Here is a 12789-nt window from a genome sequence, read left to right as displayed (position 1 = left end):
TTGGTATTGAATTAATTGTCTGTTCTTGAAGCGCTACTGCTGTGAAGGAGAAAAAACTTGCATATCCCAATGTGAAAAATATACATATCTAAAAATTTTTTTTGTATTTTTATGTAAATAAATTGCTTTTTGTTGTACTGCTCTGGTCACCTAAAGCAACTGTTGAATCAAACTTAAACCAATTTTCTGCATGAAAACATGATTAAAAATTTCTAGGCCATCACTATAAAGCACATGAGTAAACTAACATTTAAACATTTTTTTTTTGGTGAATATTCCTTTAATAGGGTTCAAGCTTATTTTTCAATTACGGACAACTTTCAACATCCCTACCAGAAGACAGACCTACTGTCAATTTTTGAGTCAAGCTCTATGAATTTGTGAACTTTTACTAAGAAGGCAGATGTGTCATAATCCCCTACAACCCCGCCCCCCCATTCTTCAACCTCTAGTCCCACACACACAAAAAACTTAAAAAATTAAACTTGCCATTGGACAACACGGGAATAATACCAGCGGTACAGTCTCAGGGAACTCCAGTCCACCCTGTGGTTAATTGAACGATACTGTGCGTCGGGGGGGAAAGAGAAAAGTTTTAAGTACAAAGAGTAACCATGTTTATAGCTTCAAGCCAGAAAACAACAAAACCTTTAAGAATTTTAAATTGTAATTGAACACGTTAGGTGCTACAGTAGATAAGGCAATCTTTCAATACCTGGTCTGGGATGAGATGAAAAGGAAATGCCCAGCAGACCCAACAAGCTAAAAACAGAATTTGAAAGACATGTTCCAGTGCACATGGCAGAGCCTTGATCCAGCCATTTGCCACATCCTTGCTGAAAGCATGACCAGGAGGCTGTATATGGTTATGGCTGCCAAAGGAGAGCCACACATACTGAACTTTGAGAAAACTCCAAAGGCCAGGAATACAAATTGTTTGAAGGCAATAAATTACATTATTTGAAAACACTTCCAAAATAAGTTTGTTTACATAACACACAATTGTAATATTTCAGACAGTTTTTAAAGTTTGTTCTTCAATATCCTCAATTACATTTCCATTTACGGACATTTTTTCAGCATACAAATAATTGTTGGCTACACTGTAGCCTGTTTCTTTAACAAAATGTATTTTAGATTAGTTTTTCCCTCTCCAAATTTAGTTACTTATGCAATAACTAAGAAAAGCATTTCTAAAAAGTACAACCTCAAAATTGGATGGGGAAAAAAAGGAAATTGAAAACTTCCAACACTGAAAAGCTGGTATAGCCCTTCATTCACCGAATACCTACTATAACTGAAAATGAATTCAGAAAACCAAAGAATAGAAACACTTAAATTTGTTTAGAAGGCTATAGTACCTTTTTTTATCAAAGAAAAAAAATTGCAATGGTCTTTGTACTGGTCAGTTGGTGAAATGAGAAGAATAAAAGCTGTCAAAATCAAAAGGATATTGTTCATTCCTCAGGATACTTTACATCAAAAATTAAAAACTATTTGCTGAAATACTGAAAATGATCACTGTCTGAAGGACCCTCTATGTGTGTAATTTGTCAAAGAAAAACTCAGTTCAGTATTTAAATGGATTTGGATGATCCCAATGGTCTGTGCAGAAAGGGGTTTTGCATAGACCAACTGAATACCAGAGCTGTGGAAACTAATACTTGATAACATATTCAGAATTTTGTCATCTATAACAGCTATCATACCATGCCCATTTTAAATTCTGGGCTTATGAATCTTAACTTCAGAAACACAGAGGCTAGCTAAAATGTGAAACTAGTACTGGAAATGCTAAAGTATAAAATTTGATTTAAAATGTATACTTTAGCATACTCTTTCACAATCTACTAAAATCCAAAGCTCTCTCTCTCTTTAGGATAAAGTGTTTTACCTATGTATATTCTTTTCAATCACACTGTCTAAAAAGAACTGAAAAAAATTACTAAAACACTTTAGGTACAAAAGATCCAATTGCATTTTCCATCCCATAGCCACCTAAAAGAGGAGAATGTCTACTAATAGGTTATATGATACCTTCATTTTAAAATAAAAATCCATAGTAAAATTATTCATTTAATGTAAAAATCTCAGAGAAACTAAATCACAACCTACAATTATAAGTATAAAGTACTAATGTATAATCATTTGAGCATAAGCAAGGGACAATAAATTTTAATACTGAACCCACCTGACAAAAATAAATGGGGGAAAAAAAAAACTGTACTGTTTGATCCCATACCTGAATTGCATCCTCAATGAAAACCACAGCTTGCTGAATACAGAGGTCATGGTCTGGAAAGGTAAACAAAAAACTCTAATAAAACTCCTTCAAATAAATTGAAACTGCAAAAATCATAGAATTACAATTTCCTGATAAAACCATATGGTTTACCATTATCTAAAATTACAATTTCCTGATAAAACCCATATGGTTTACCATTATCTAACTGAACAGTTAGAAATTATTTTTTTTTTTTTTGAGTAAAACAAAAGTTACAAATTGAATCAACTCTGACACTTCAAAAATAATGCACATGATTTCCAAGATTAAAGCTTACAACTCAATACTTACACTTCTATAAACACAATTTACCAAAAGCACCATTACTATATGATGGCAGTGTTATCAAATAAGATAACTAGCTTGAATCAGGGATGTGGAGTCGGTAGATAAATTCTTCAACTCCTTAGTTTCCAGTACTTCTGACTCTGACTCGGAGTCCTCTGTATTTAATATGCTAATGTACTTTCCATGTTGATTGAAGGCAGGCAACATACATGTATTTTAACCATAGAACTACTGGCTAGGAAGCGGACTCTCTACTGTATTGGCCAGTTAAACAAAAAAATGAAAACAAGGTTTTATTGCTTTTATCAAGTGGCTATAAAGTAGTAGCATGCATAAAAATCAGGAACAGGAACTTTACCCATTCAAAAAATATACACCACATTCTTCGGTAGTTTTCAAACAAAAACAAAGCTTAACTACATGAACAAAAAACAGTTTATATATATTAAACTTGGAATACAGTTGTAGAGTAGAATAGCTGTCTATTCTATGTTAATGTTGACTTATTTTATTTTCTTACTGTGTCTTCTATTTTTCTATTCTTCATTATGTAAAGCACTTTGAGCTACATTTTTTTGTATGAAAATGTGCTATATAAATAAATGTTGTTGTAGTAAATGCAATCCAAAATTAACTCAATGCAGTGTTCTAAAAAACAGAATTGCTTCTGCAAGATCCTCTTTCATAGAAGCTCTTAAATCTGACTTGATTATTTTTAGAGCTGAAAATAGTCTTTGAACACTGACTTGGGTGGGTGGCATTGCTGTTACAGTTCTAGCCACATCACTAGTAATCTCTGGATCAACAACTACTCCTGGAATCGATTTGGACATTTACGTTGCTTTGCTTTTGAAACTTCCAAGTAGGAACCAAAAGGTCTAATTCTTCATTTGAAGAGGATAATCCCGAGTTACCAGTGCTTATAGCTTCGTCCATTGGTGGTGTTTCAGGTAGTAGTAATTAGGGCTGTTCGATATAACGATATATATCGGATGACAATATGAAAACGTCTATCACTGCACATTACGCTATCGTTTGTTTCGTAGTGTCGCAAAATAAACTGTTTACGGCAATATTTTTTTCATTGTTTTGATGGCCACCACGTGGATGCAGACACACTAGCATGGCTGATGAAGACGAGGCAACACCAGGTAGCTCCACACAGAAGGACCTTGTTCCTAAACGAGGGGCTACCTCTGTAGTATGGAGATGGTTTGGATTTGAAGAGTCTGACACGGACCAGAAAACGGTACTGTGCAAATTATGCTGCAAACCGATCGCTACCACAGACACCAACACGACAAACCTCTTCTACCACCTCCGCAAAAAGCACGTGAGCGAGCACGCAGAGAGTTTACAACTGAGAGGCAGGCCACGTAGGATATTACAGTTGTAAAGGTACTATTTAAACGAGCATGTTAAAAGCTTGGAAGATTAATTGCTACCAAAACAATTTGCTTAAGGCATAATTTTCCCTGCAGCGTTTGCGGTCAGCGTTAATCTTGTTAAAATTACTGTAGCGTCTTCCAGACGTAAAGACGATCCGAGACGGTCACTTGGTTAGTTCCCTCTTTATTAAACACAAACAAAAAAATGGTTGCTGTTGGCCACAACCACGAACAGACAGCAATCCAAAAACAAACTCTCTTAGCTAGGGGCGACAAGATCGTCGTCCACTCCTCCTTTTTCACAGCGCTATACACCCCCCCCCCACCATCCCTCCGGAACCTCCTTTACCTTCCACTCTATTACAGTCCATCACAAATAATAGGGACAACAGAATAAATAACTGAGAGGGATGTAAATCACAGAACACAAACTGCAGAACAGAACTCTACAATAAAGAACAGAACGCTACATTACGTTTACGCCACAACTGCATTAACACGGCAAATCTCCGTTAACGAGTTACCGCGGATCGCCCCGTGCTTGGGGCTGGACGGCATCAACACGTTATCGCCGTCCAATCCCACGCACGGGGCGATCAGCTGTAACTCATTAACGGAGATTTGCCACACTACGATGTGCAAATTAACATTTTACTAGAATGTAGCCTAAAAAATATATTTAATATTATATATTTAATATATTTTTGTCGTAAGCCTTATTGCTGCTACAGTTTGAAGTACAATGTTTACATTTGGTTTTGACAGTTAATGTTAGACTTGTATTTATTTTGTTTTAAGGGTTTATTGGCCTTATATAGTTTAGTGGTTAGTGCTTTGATCCTTTTATATTTAATATATGTTGTGAGAGTTATTGCTGCTACAGTTCACATTTTGTTTATGTGAGGCATTTTATATAGCAGTATTTTATATTGGGCCTTTAGTAATTTGTTTTTGAAAAGTGTTTTATATTTGATACATTAACATTTTATGTTTACATTCTAAGTCAAACATTTGCTCAAATGTTCTAAATAAAAGAACAGAAATAATTACAAGTTGAGTACTTCTCATTTTTGATTTTTTTAATTTAAATGAAAAAAAAGGAGTGGTGATTATATAAACTATTCACTGAATACAAAGAAAATGTACTATATCGTGATATCATGATATGAAATGAAATATCCGGATATAAGATTTTGGTCATATTGCACAGCCCTAGTAGTAATCCCTTCATGCAAACTGATACATCATTCCTACACCCCACCCCTTTAGCAATCTGGTCACTGCCCAATAAAATTCAGCTCATTGGATCAACAAATAGCAGCTAACAAGATTTGATTATCCAGTAAGAGACTCGCTCTTCTTAATTGAAAATATGATGCCATCAGCTATTAACCCTTCACTTTTGTTCAGGCAATACATCAAGCTCTTCAATTCCAAGAAAATTTTACCAGGTGTTAAATCTTCATATTGCAACTTCGCAGTGACAGTAAAGGGGTAAGAAAGTAGACTTTCCAGTTTTTACTTGTGCTCACTGGCTTTCAGTTAAAACATTTCCATTGTCCACTTCTTGAAGATAGTCTTTTAGTTCAAGCAAATACTTTACCGTCAAATAAGCATCCCCCCAGCTTGTTGTCTGATCCAAAATGGCTCATTTTCCTGCACATCTTTTCAAAATGGCACCCGTTTTAGGGACCCCGGCAGCAACTGTTACCTTCCTCAACTTGTCAATTAGAGTAGATGCATGATGATCTTTCAATTAATCTCTTATTGCAAGTTGCAGAGTATGAACAGCATAATGCATATATTGAATAGTAGTAAGCTTAGATGGTTCTTCAGCAATGTTATCCAAATTTTCACTATTCTCTTCAGTTTCACTTTCTCCAATACTTGCAGCACTGTCTTCCTCCAATATCTACTTGTCACTTTCTTCATCTACTTTATTCATTTTCTCAATTGTGTTTAACATATTAGAAAAATTATCTGTCACAATACATAGAATCTGTTCCTTTTTAAATTTCAAAATCTTCTAGAACAGGTGGTGTGCAAAATTACGCTGAAGTTCGGCCCTGGATGGGAGCATATGTGGAGAGTGCAGACAGAACCCCTGAACACACATCAGGCCATAGCACACACCTACATCATTTCACTTGTTTACACTCAAATGAACTTGTTAAACACACTAAACACATATCTGAAATAAAATGAACACTTTTTGTAATGTATCATAATCCAGATTACAATATGTGAATGTCAGATTGTATAATAGCTCAGATGAACTTCACACTAGTAGTAACACAACTATGCACTGGGCTTTATTTTTACATCAGAGAAGTACTTAATTATGACTATTGTTTGTGAAATGGGACATTTGTACTTGCTGAATTTTTCATTACAATTTAAATTTATTAGGAGTCGGAACATTTTTGCCAACTCCGACTCCAGGTACCCAAAATTGTCTCCGACTCCACAGCCCTGGTTTGAATGCTACCCATCTTGCTATCATGCAACAGCCACCTCTAACTCAAAGGTAATGGAAAAAGCTTTTTAAATTCTGGAAACTACACACATCCTCAGTATGTTCTTCAGAAAAAGGTCCAACTTCAGCCTTGTGCTTGGTTAGCAGGTTTGACACTGTCACTGGGAGGAACTGCAGGATAAGGGAAAACACATGCACACAAGCACAAACAATCTGAAAGAAGTTTCAGCTATAGTTAAAGTCATAACATTTAATTTGTATTCTTCGTGTATGTCATTAAAGACTTTTTCTAAATCTATATACCCTCTTAAGGAGATGGAACCTATTTTATATTTTTGCAGATCTAATATACAACTAATACAGTCTCTTCTACATGAGAGACATCCACTAACTTCCCGAGTGTGCTTTTTCCATTTCAAGGTCATAAAAGGCATTAGCCAAAGCTGCTAAATATCCTAAACACAGGATGTTACCCAGTCATAGCCCAAACTCAATCATACCAAGTCCAGCTATTCCAAACTTGCATCGTGATGATGCAAGAAGGTGAAAAAAAATTGAGGTGAGGGGAAAACCGCATAGTGCACAAAACACACTCAACCTACCAGGAACAGGAAACTGCATCTCTGGAGCCAAGGGGCACCAAAATGAACTATTACTATTGGATTATTAATGTATTATCAAAATAATCTAATAAATATAAACCACTAAACTGCACCATATTTAAGATAAAGATTCTCAAAAGTTTCATATTTTTATTCACACTGAGAAGCGCTTTGTCACCCTAAAAAACACCCATGAACATAAAACACAGCTATAAGAGCAGGACAGAATGGTTCCAAATGCTCAAGCTCTGTTCACTTATCATATATGAAGAAAAGGACAATTGACTATGATAGTATAGGATTACTGAAAACAAACATTTTAAGGCTGAATGTACTAACAAAGATAGTGCTTCCAACCTGAAATAATGATTTCAGAGATGAGCATGATTTATCACAAAGCCACAAAATACAGCAAAGTGACAGCACATCTCTAAACACATCACTCGCTGTAATCAACTTAAAACAATTATGTATCTACAAGTGGTTGGACATATGAAACAAACTGACAGACGGTAACCTCATAAGTCCATATTTCTTGAATATTTGAAAAAGTCTACCAACAAAACTCCCCTTATATTCCGCTTTAAAATCCCTTAACCCCACATACATTTTCTCTCAGTGGAGTTTTCATGTTCTTTGCTTTCTCTAGGAAGTTTTTCCTTCCACATCCTAAATAACATACTGATCTGGTTTCTTTACAACTAGAATATTGCCCAGTTGTGGGCATGTGTGTGCCCTGTGGGGAACTGGCACCCTGTTCGGGGCCTAAATAATATACTTCACTACTGCAGCTTGTCCAATTGTATGCAGGAGCGTCTCTTGTGAGGAACTGGCACCCTGTCCTGGGCTAGTTCCTGCCTTGCACCCATGACTACCCAAATAGACTGCAGGTCCGAATGACCCTAAGCAGGACTAATCAGATGCACAATATTCTAAAAATGCTTTAAACTACCGATTTTACATTTTTATATTATGAAACAGGTAAACCTTTTCTAAAGATTAGCTCACTCATTCCACACCTATGGGTCAGCGAGTAAACCGACCTCTTAATTGACGAGCCTTACACTTCCTTTAGCGAAGAATTGCTTCCTGTCCTGTGCGAGGTTCGAGAATTGATCCTTGTCAAGTTAAGAATAAATCTCTTGTTCAGTTAGTCACACTACATCTGATTCAAGGCACTCTATGAGTTGTCTCAAGAGTGTCAAAGCGCACCAATTGACTACCGGAAAAAATAACGAAAGCCAAATGCTCTGGAGAAGACACACACACAAAAGCAGGATAAGGCAGTCAGAGGTGCGCATAACATAAAACATTTTGACAAATAATGATTGGTTTAGCTCAAGTATGTTCTACAGCAACTTTCTGTCGTGACTGAAATCAATATGCATTTGAAATGACAAATCTCTACTAAACGATTGCCACCATAAGGTCACAGCGAACATTAGAAGAATCTCACCTTCCTGAACAGCGCGTCTCCTCGCAGAAGAATAGCGCCGCAATCTCTCGTCGCGTGAGCAGCATGTCCCTCCATAGCCGCTGTCGGCACTACAGCAGATAGATGTATCCCGAAGTGTAGCTCGTGTCTGATGCGAAAGTAGAGGCTCCGTCTCCATTCGTCAAACAATGTAAAACTATTTAGAATGGTCTACACAGTTGTTTTCATAAGTACAATGCGAAGTTGATCCGTTTACTTAATGACTTAAATTAAAAAAATAAAATTAACAGCAAGCGCGTACGTCCGGGGAGACATGACTTTAAAGTTTTACTACAGCTACTCAAAAAAAGTTAGGAACTCGACCGTCGCAAGCACCAGTTATAAACTGACGAAGTCACTGGAAGACCCAAGCTTTATAGTCCACGAATCCTGCAAAAACAAAAAAGGCTGTCGCTTTATCCCACTTCGGCTCGCCCATACCCTGTCCAGCAAAGTGTCCGCTCATACTACAGGAAAACTGAAAGTTTAGCAGTATGCAAAGAAAAAACAGACCAGTCCATCATGCCCAAGGGCCGCCTTTATAAGGCGGGCCGTGCTCGACGAGTTGTAGGGATATGTAGTCCTTTGAGGAGCTATCACTGTTTGACTTGAGAAGGGCAGATCCGTAGATAAAACTACTCTTCCCAGACTACCGCTCTTCAGAGAAGCGTTCTCGTTGCCGAGGCGTCTGCACACGAAAACAGTGACGCAATTAATCAGCCTTTTGGAAATATCGATACAAACTGTGAGTGGTGACCTTTGTTCATTCTGTGTACAGTAATTGATTTATTTTTGGGTGGATTTCATTGGAAGGAGATTACACTTGGAGTATATGCAGTTCCAGCTAAATTCCTTCGTACTTTTTCTTTTTGGACTGAGACGTTTAACATGTGGACATAGTTAGATTGGAAAATAGTTTGGACAATCTCTAATAAATAATACACCTCACAATGTGAAATAAGCTACCTTCAGAATTATTCACAGTATTTAGCCCGCGAATGTAACTTTAAAAATGTAGTCATGAACAGAATGATTTATACGGACTTGATGAAGAAAAATTATCTCGAACTTTAGTTATATAAAAAAGTTTAGGCTAAAATATAAAATGTTTTAAGTTATTCGTAATGTTGTCATTGTGTTAAAAAGGCATCAATGTTATTTAGGTAGTGTAAGGTTTCATTGTAAGAGAACTGCTTGTTTAATAGGTACAAACCATATTGAGGAAGCCAAATGGTCTACCATTATTATTTTAGGTAGTATATTCTTTAAAAAATACAAAACCAAAAATGTAAAATTATATTTGCAAATCTTTTTACCTGATGACCACTATTTGACACTCTGTGCTATTAAGCTTTAATTATTATGCTGTGCTTTGTTATTTTAAACTTCCATCCATCCATCATCTAACCCACTGAATCCGAATAGGGTCACGGGGGTCTGCTGGAGCCAATTCCAGCCAACACAGGGCACAAGGCAGGAAACAATCCTGGGCAGGGTGCCAACCCACCGCAGGACACACACAAACACACCCACACACCAAGCACACACTAGGGCCAATTTAGAATTGCCAATCCACCTAACCTGCATGTCTTTGGATTGTGGGAGGAAACCGAGCGCCCGGAGGAAACCCACACAGACACGGGGAGAACATGCAAACTCCACGCAGGGAGGACCCGGGAAGCGAACCCAGGTCTCCTTACTGCGAGGCAGCAGCGCTACCACTGCGCCACCGTGCCGCCCACTATTTTAAACTTTGGAAATAATACTTTTTCAAAGTTTTCCATGTGATCAGAAAAGTCGCACTTGTGAATATAACATTCAGCTATTAAAGTAAAAAGAATATGTTTACCAATTCGAGGTATCTTCCTGGTTTTTCGTTTGTCAACGGTCTATTGACATCCTAATCTTTCCCACTTCTGTATCTTACTGCCTTGCACCAATTCTGCTGGCAGAGGTTCTGGCCAATTTGACCCTAAACTGGATTCGGAAGGATGAATTTGTTTTCCTGTTGTGGAAAGTTTCTTCTGCCAGTGATATCCATTTTATTTATTATGTCTGCAGTCTAAAGTAAAGTAGCTTTCCAGGCACTGGAAATACTTAACCTCCTTCACCAGCTGATGTATCACAAAAAATCTTTCCAGTTCAACCTTTTTTCCTATAGATATTCATGATTTTCCCTTTTGATATATTTATTTTGTATTACATTCATTTCCAACAACTGTCTTTCCTGTCAGAATCTCCCACAGGCCTACTAGCAGATATCAGCAAAACATATATCCATGATCTATCATCTTCCAATTCTTTTAATCTTAAATGTCTTTACTTATCATTGCCCACTAAATCAGTCGAGCAGTTATGTGGTCCAAGAACATCATTTACTCACACTCCTTCCATTTTGGCATACTATCATTTCTTTGTCTATTTTGGCATATGCTCTTTGTCCTAACCTATGGTCTCTTCAGTTCTCTTTGATTCCTTTTTTAAGGTAGCCTTCTTTTTCATGACGTGAAATATTCATTGATGTTTTTATTGATGAAGCACACATTCACCTTATTCCGACACTAAAGGCATCTTCCTTAATGCAATAGCAACAAGTGTTTTGTATCTTTAGTATCATACTCCCCATGAAATGCCAACTGGTACTTTTCATTATTAACCTCCTTTATTTTAATTCTCTCAGCTTGTACTCGCTGTAAGACCTTTAACCCATGTGATATCAGAATAATGGCTTAATACGCCTTACTCCCTTTTGCTTTTGCTTTCATCTTTAATGTTGTTTATAATAATAGCCTGTTGAAATCTTCTGTCCATATTCCATCCACGAATGTCTTTTTCAGACTAAACCCAAACCTTCTGAAGTTCTTTCTTCTGTAAACTACTAAAATTAATATAAAATAATCATTAAATTTGACTTTGTTGTTACATACCTGTGTATCATTAGTTGCTTTTTCTTTATAGTTTTCATATCTCTTGTCCTTTTCCTATTTCATTTTCCTTTCCATCTTGAACTGTTTGTTTTCCTAATAGTGACTAAATATAAACTTGCCATCTCTACAGAATCTCCTTCATGTCACATTATTTATGCTAGCACTTATTGATCCATCTGTTATTGTTCAAACGTTGTTATACAATACATAAATAAACTAACTTATGTTTTCTGTAGTGGTTCTTTCTCATCACACTACTGTAGTTACCACCACTGTTTGCCTGTTTCTTGTTCACTTCTTATTGCAGTATTTAGTTGTTTTTGTCACTTCCACATTTTTACTGTTTTCTTATGTCATCTTGGTATTCTGTTTGTAGGTATTTCCACCGTAATTTTATGCGCATATAATAATATGTAATTTAGTATGTTCCATTTCCGTGTTTACTCCTGTTGCTTTCTGGTGTGAGACATCACCTTTATTTTAACATTAAAATATTTCTTTGTTGTTGAATATTTCTATATAAAGGTACCAAGATGTTTATAACTTGTATACTTTGTATTTCTTAAGGAACTAAAAATCTAGATGGTTTTCCAGACTTTAGATAAACACTCAGAAATCTTTTTATCTAAAATAGAGCTGAATGCCAGATATGATATTCTTATATATATATATATATATATATATATATATATATATATATATATATATATATATATATATATATATATATATATATATATAAATAAATAAATAACAAAAGAATAAAAATCCATGCAGTATATTGAACACATAGACACACACACATATCTGAACCTTATTAAAAACGGAATATTTTGTGAGCCATGTGGGGTTTCCAGGCTCTTTATAATGATAAAGTTAAGGTAAGTTGGCAGTTGATAAGAGGAAAACATCCAGAGAAAAATAAACATCTTTGAATCCAAATGTTAAAATCTATCTTACCTCTGTTCAACTGGTCTTTCTGCCCTACTGTGGACATGCTAAAGTTTACTGTTGTAAAGTTCAGTGTTAAAAGGTTCATGTAACGTTGCCCGATTATGTTGCAGATGGTAACATTTTCTCCCATTCACCCTTAGTTCCCTTTCTGTGGCCAGGAGCTACATACTTGCAAAAGAGACTTGTAAAGAGTTTGTAACAGCCAGAAATTATGAAATCCATAATTATAACATAATATTTTCAAAACCACTTAATCCATCTGAGGGTTGCAGGAGAATGGAGCCTATTGCAGCAGCATTGGGTCCAAGTCAGAAAACAGCCCTGGAGAGTGTGCCAGTCCCTCACAGGTCCCACATTAAGGATTTGGGATTAAACCTGGATTACCCAGAAAAAAAT

General features: G+C 36.2%; 1 protein-coding gene across 1 annotated transcript in view; it reads right to left on the bottom strand.

The window, feature by feature from the left end:
- tpcn2 (two pore segment channel 2) overlaps positions 1 to 9024 on the bottom strand; it is a 48171-nt gene extending 39147 nt beyond the window's left edge. Inside the window, exons 1-3 of the mRNA XM_039748666.1 lie at positions 8495 to 9024; positions 2243 to 2295; positions 490 to 566 (exon numbers count right to left, since the gene is read on the bottom strand). Coding sequence (XP_039604600.1) covers positions 490 to 566; positions 2243 to 2295; positions 8495 to 8651 — 287 coding nt within the window. The 5' untranslated portion in view covers positions 8652 to 9024. The remainder of the gene's footprint in view (positions 1 to 489; positions 567 to 2242; positions 2296 to 8494) is intronic.
- Between the last annotated feature and the right edge of the window lie 3765 nt (positions 9025 to 12789).

The sequence above is a fragment of the Polypterus senegalus genome, chromosome 1 (genome assembly GCF_016835505.1).
Source record: "Polypterus senegalus isolate Bchr_013 chromosome 1, ASM1683550v1, whole genome shotgun sequence".
Classification (NCBI taxonomy): Eukaryota; Metazoa; Chordata; class Cladistia; order Polypteriformes; family Polypteridae; genus Polypterus; species Polypterus senegalus.
Note: the sequence above shows the minus strand (reverse complement) of the source record. Positions and strands in the feature narration are given on the sequence as shown.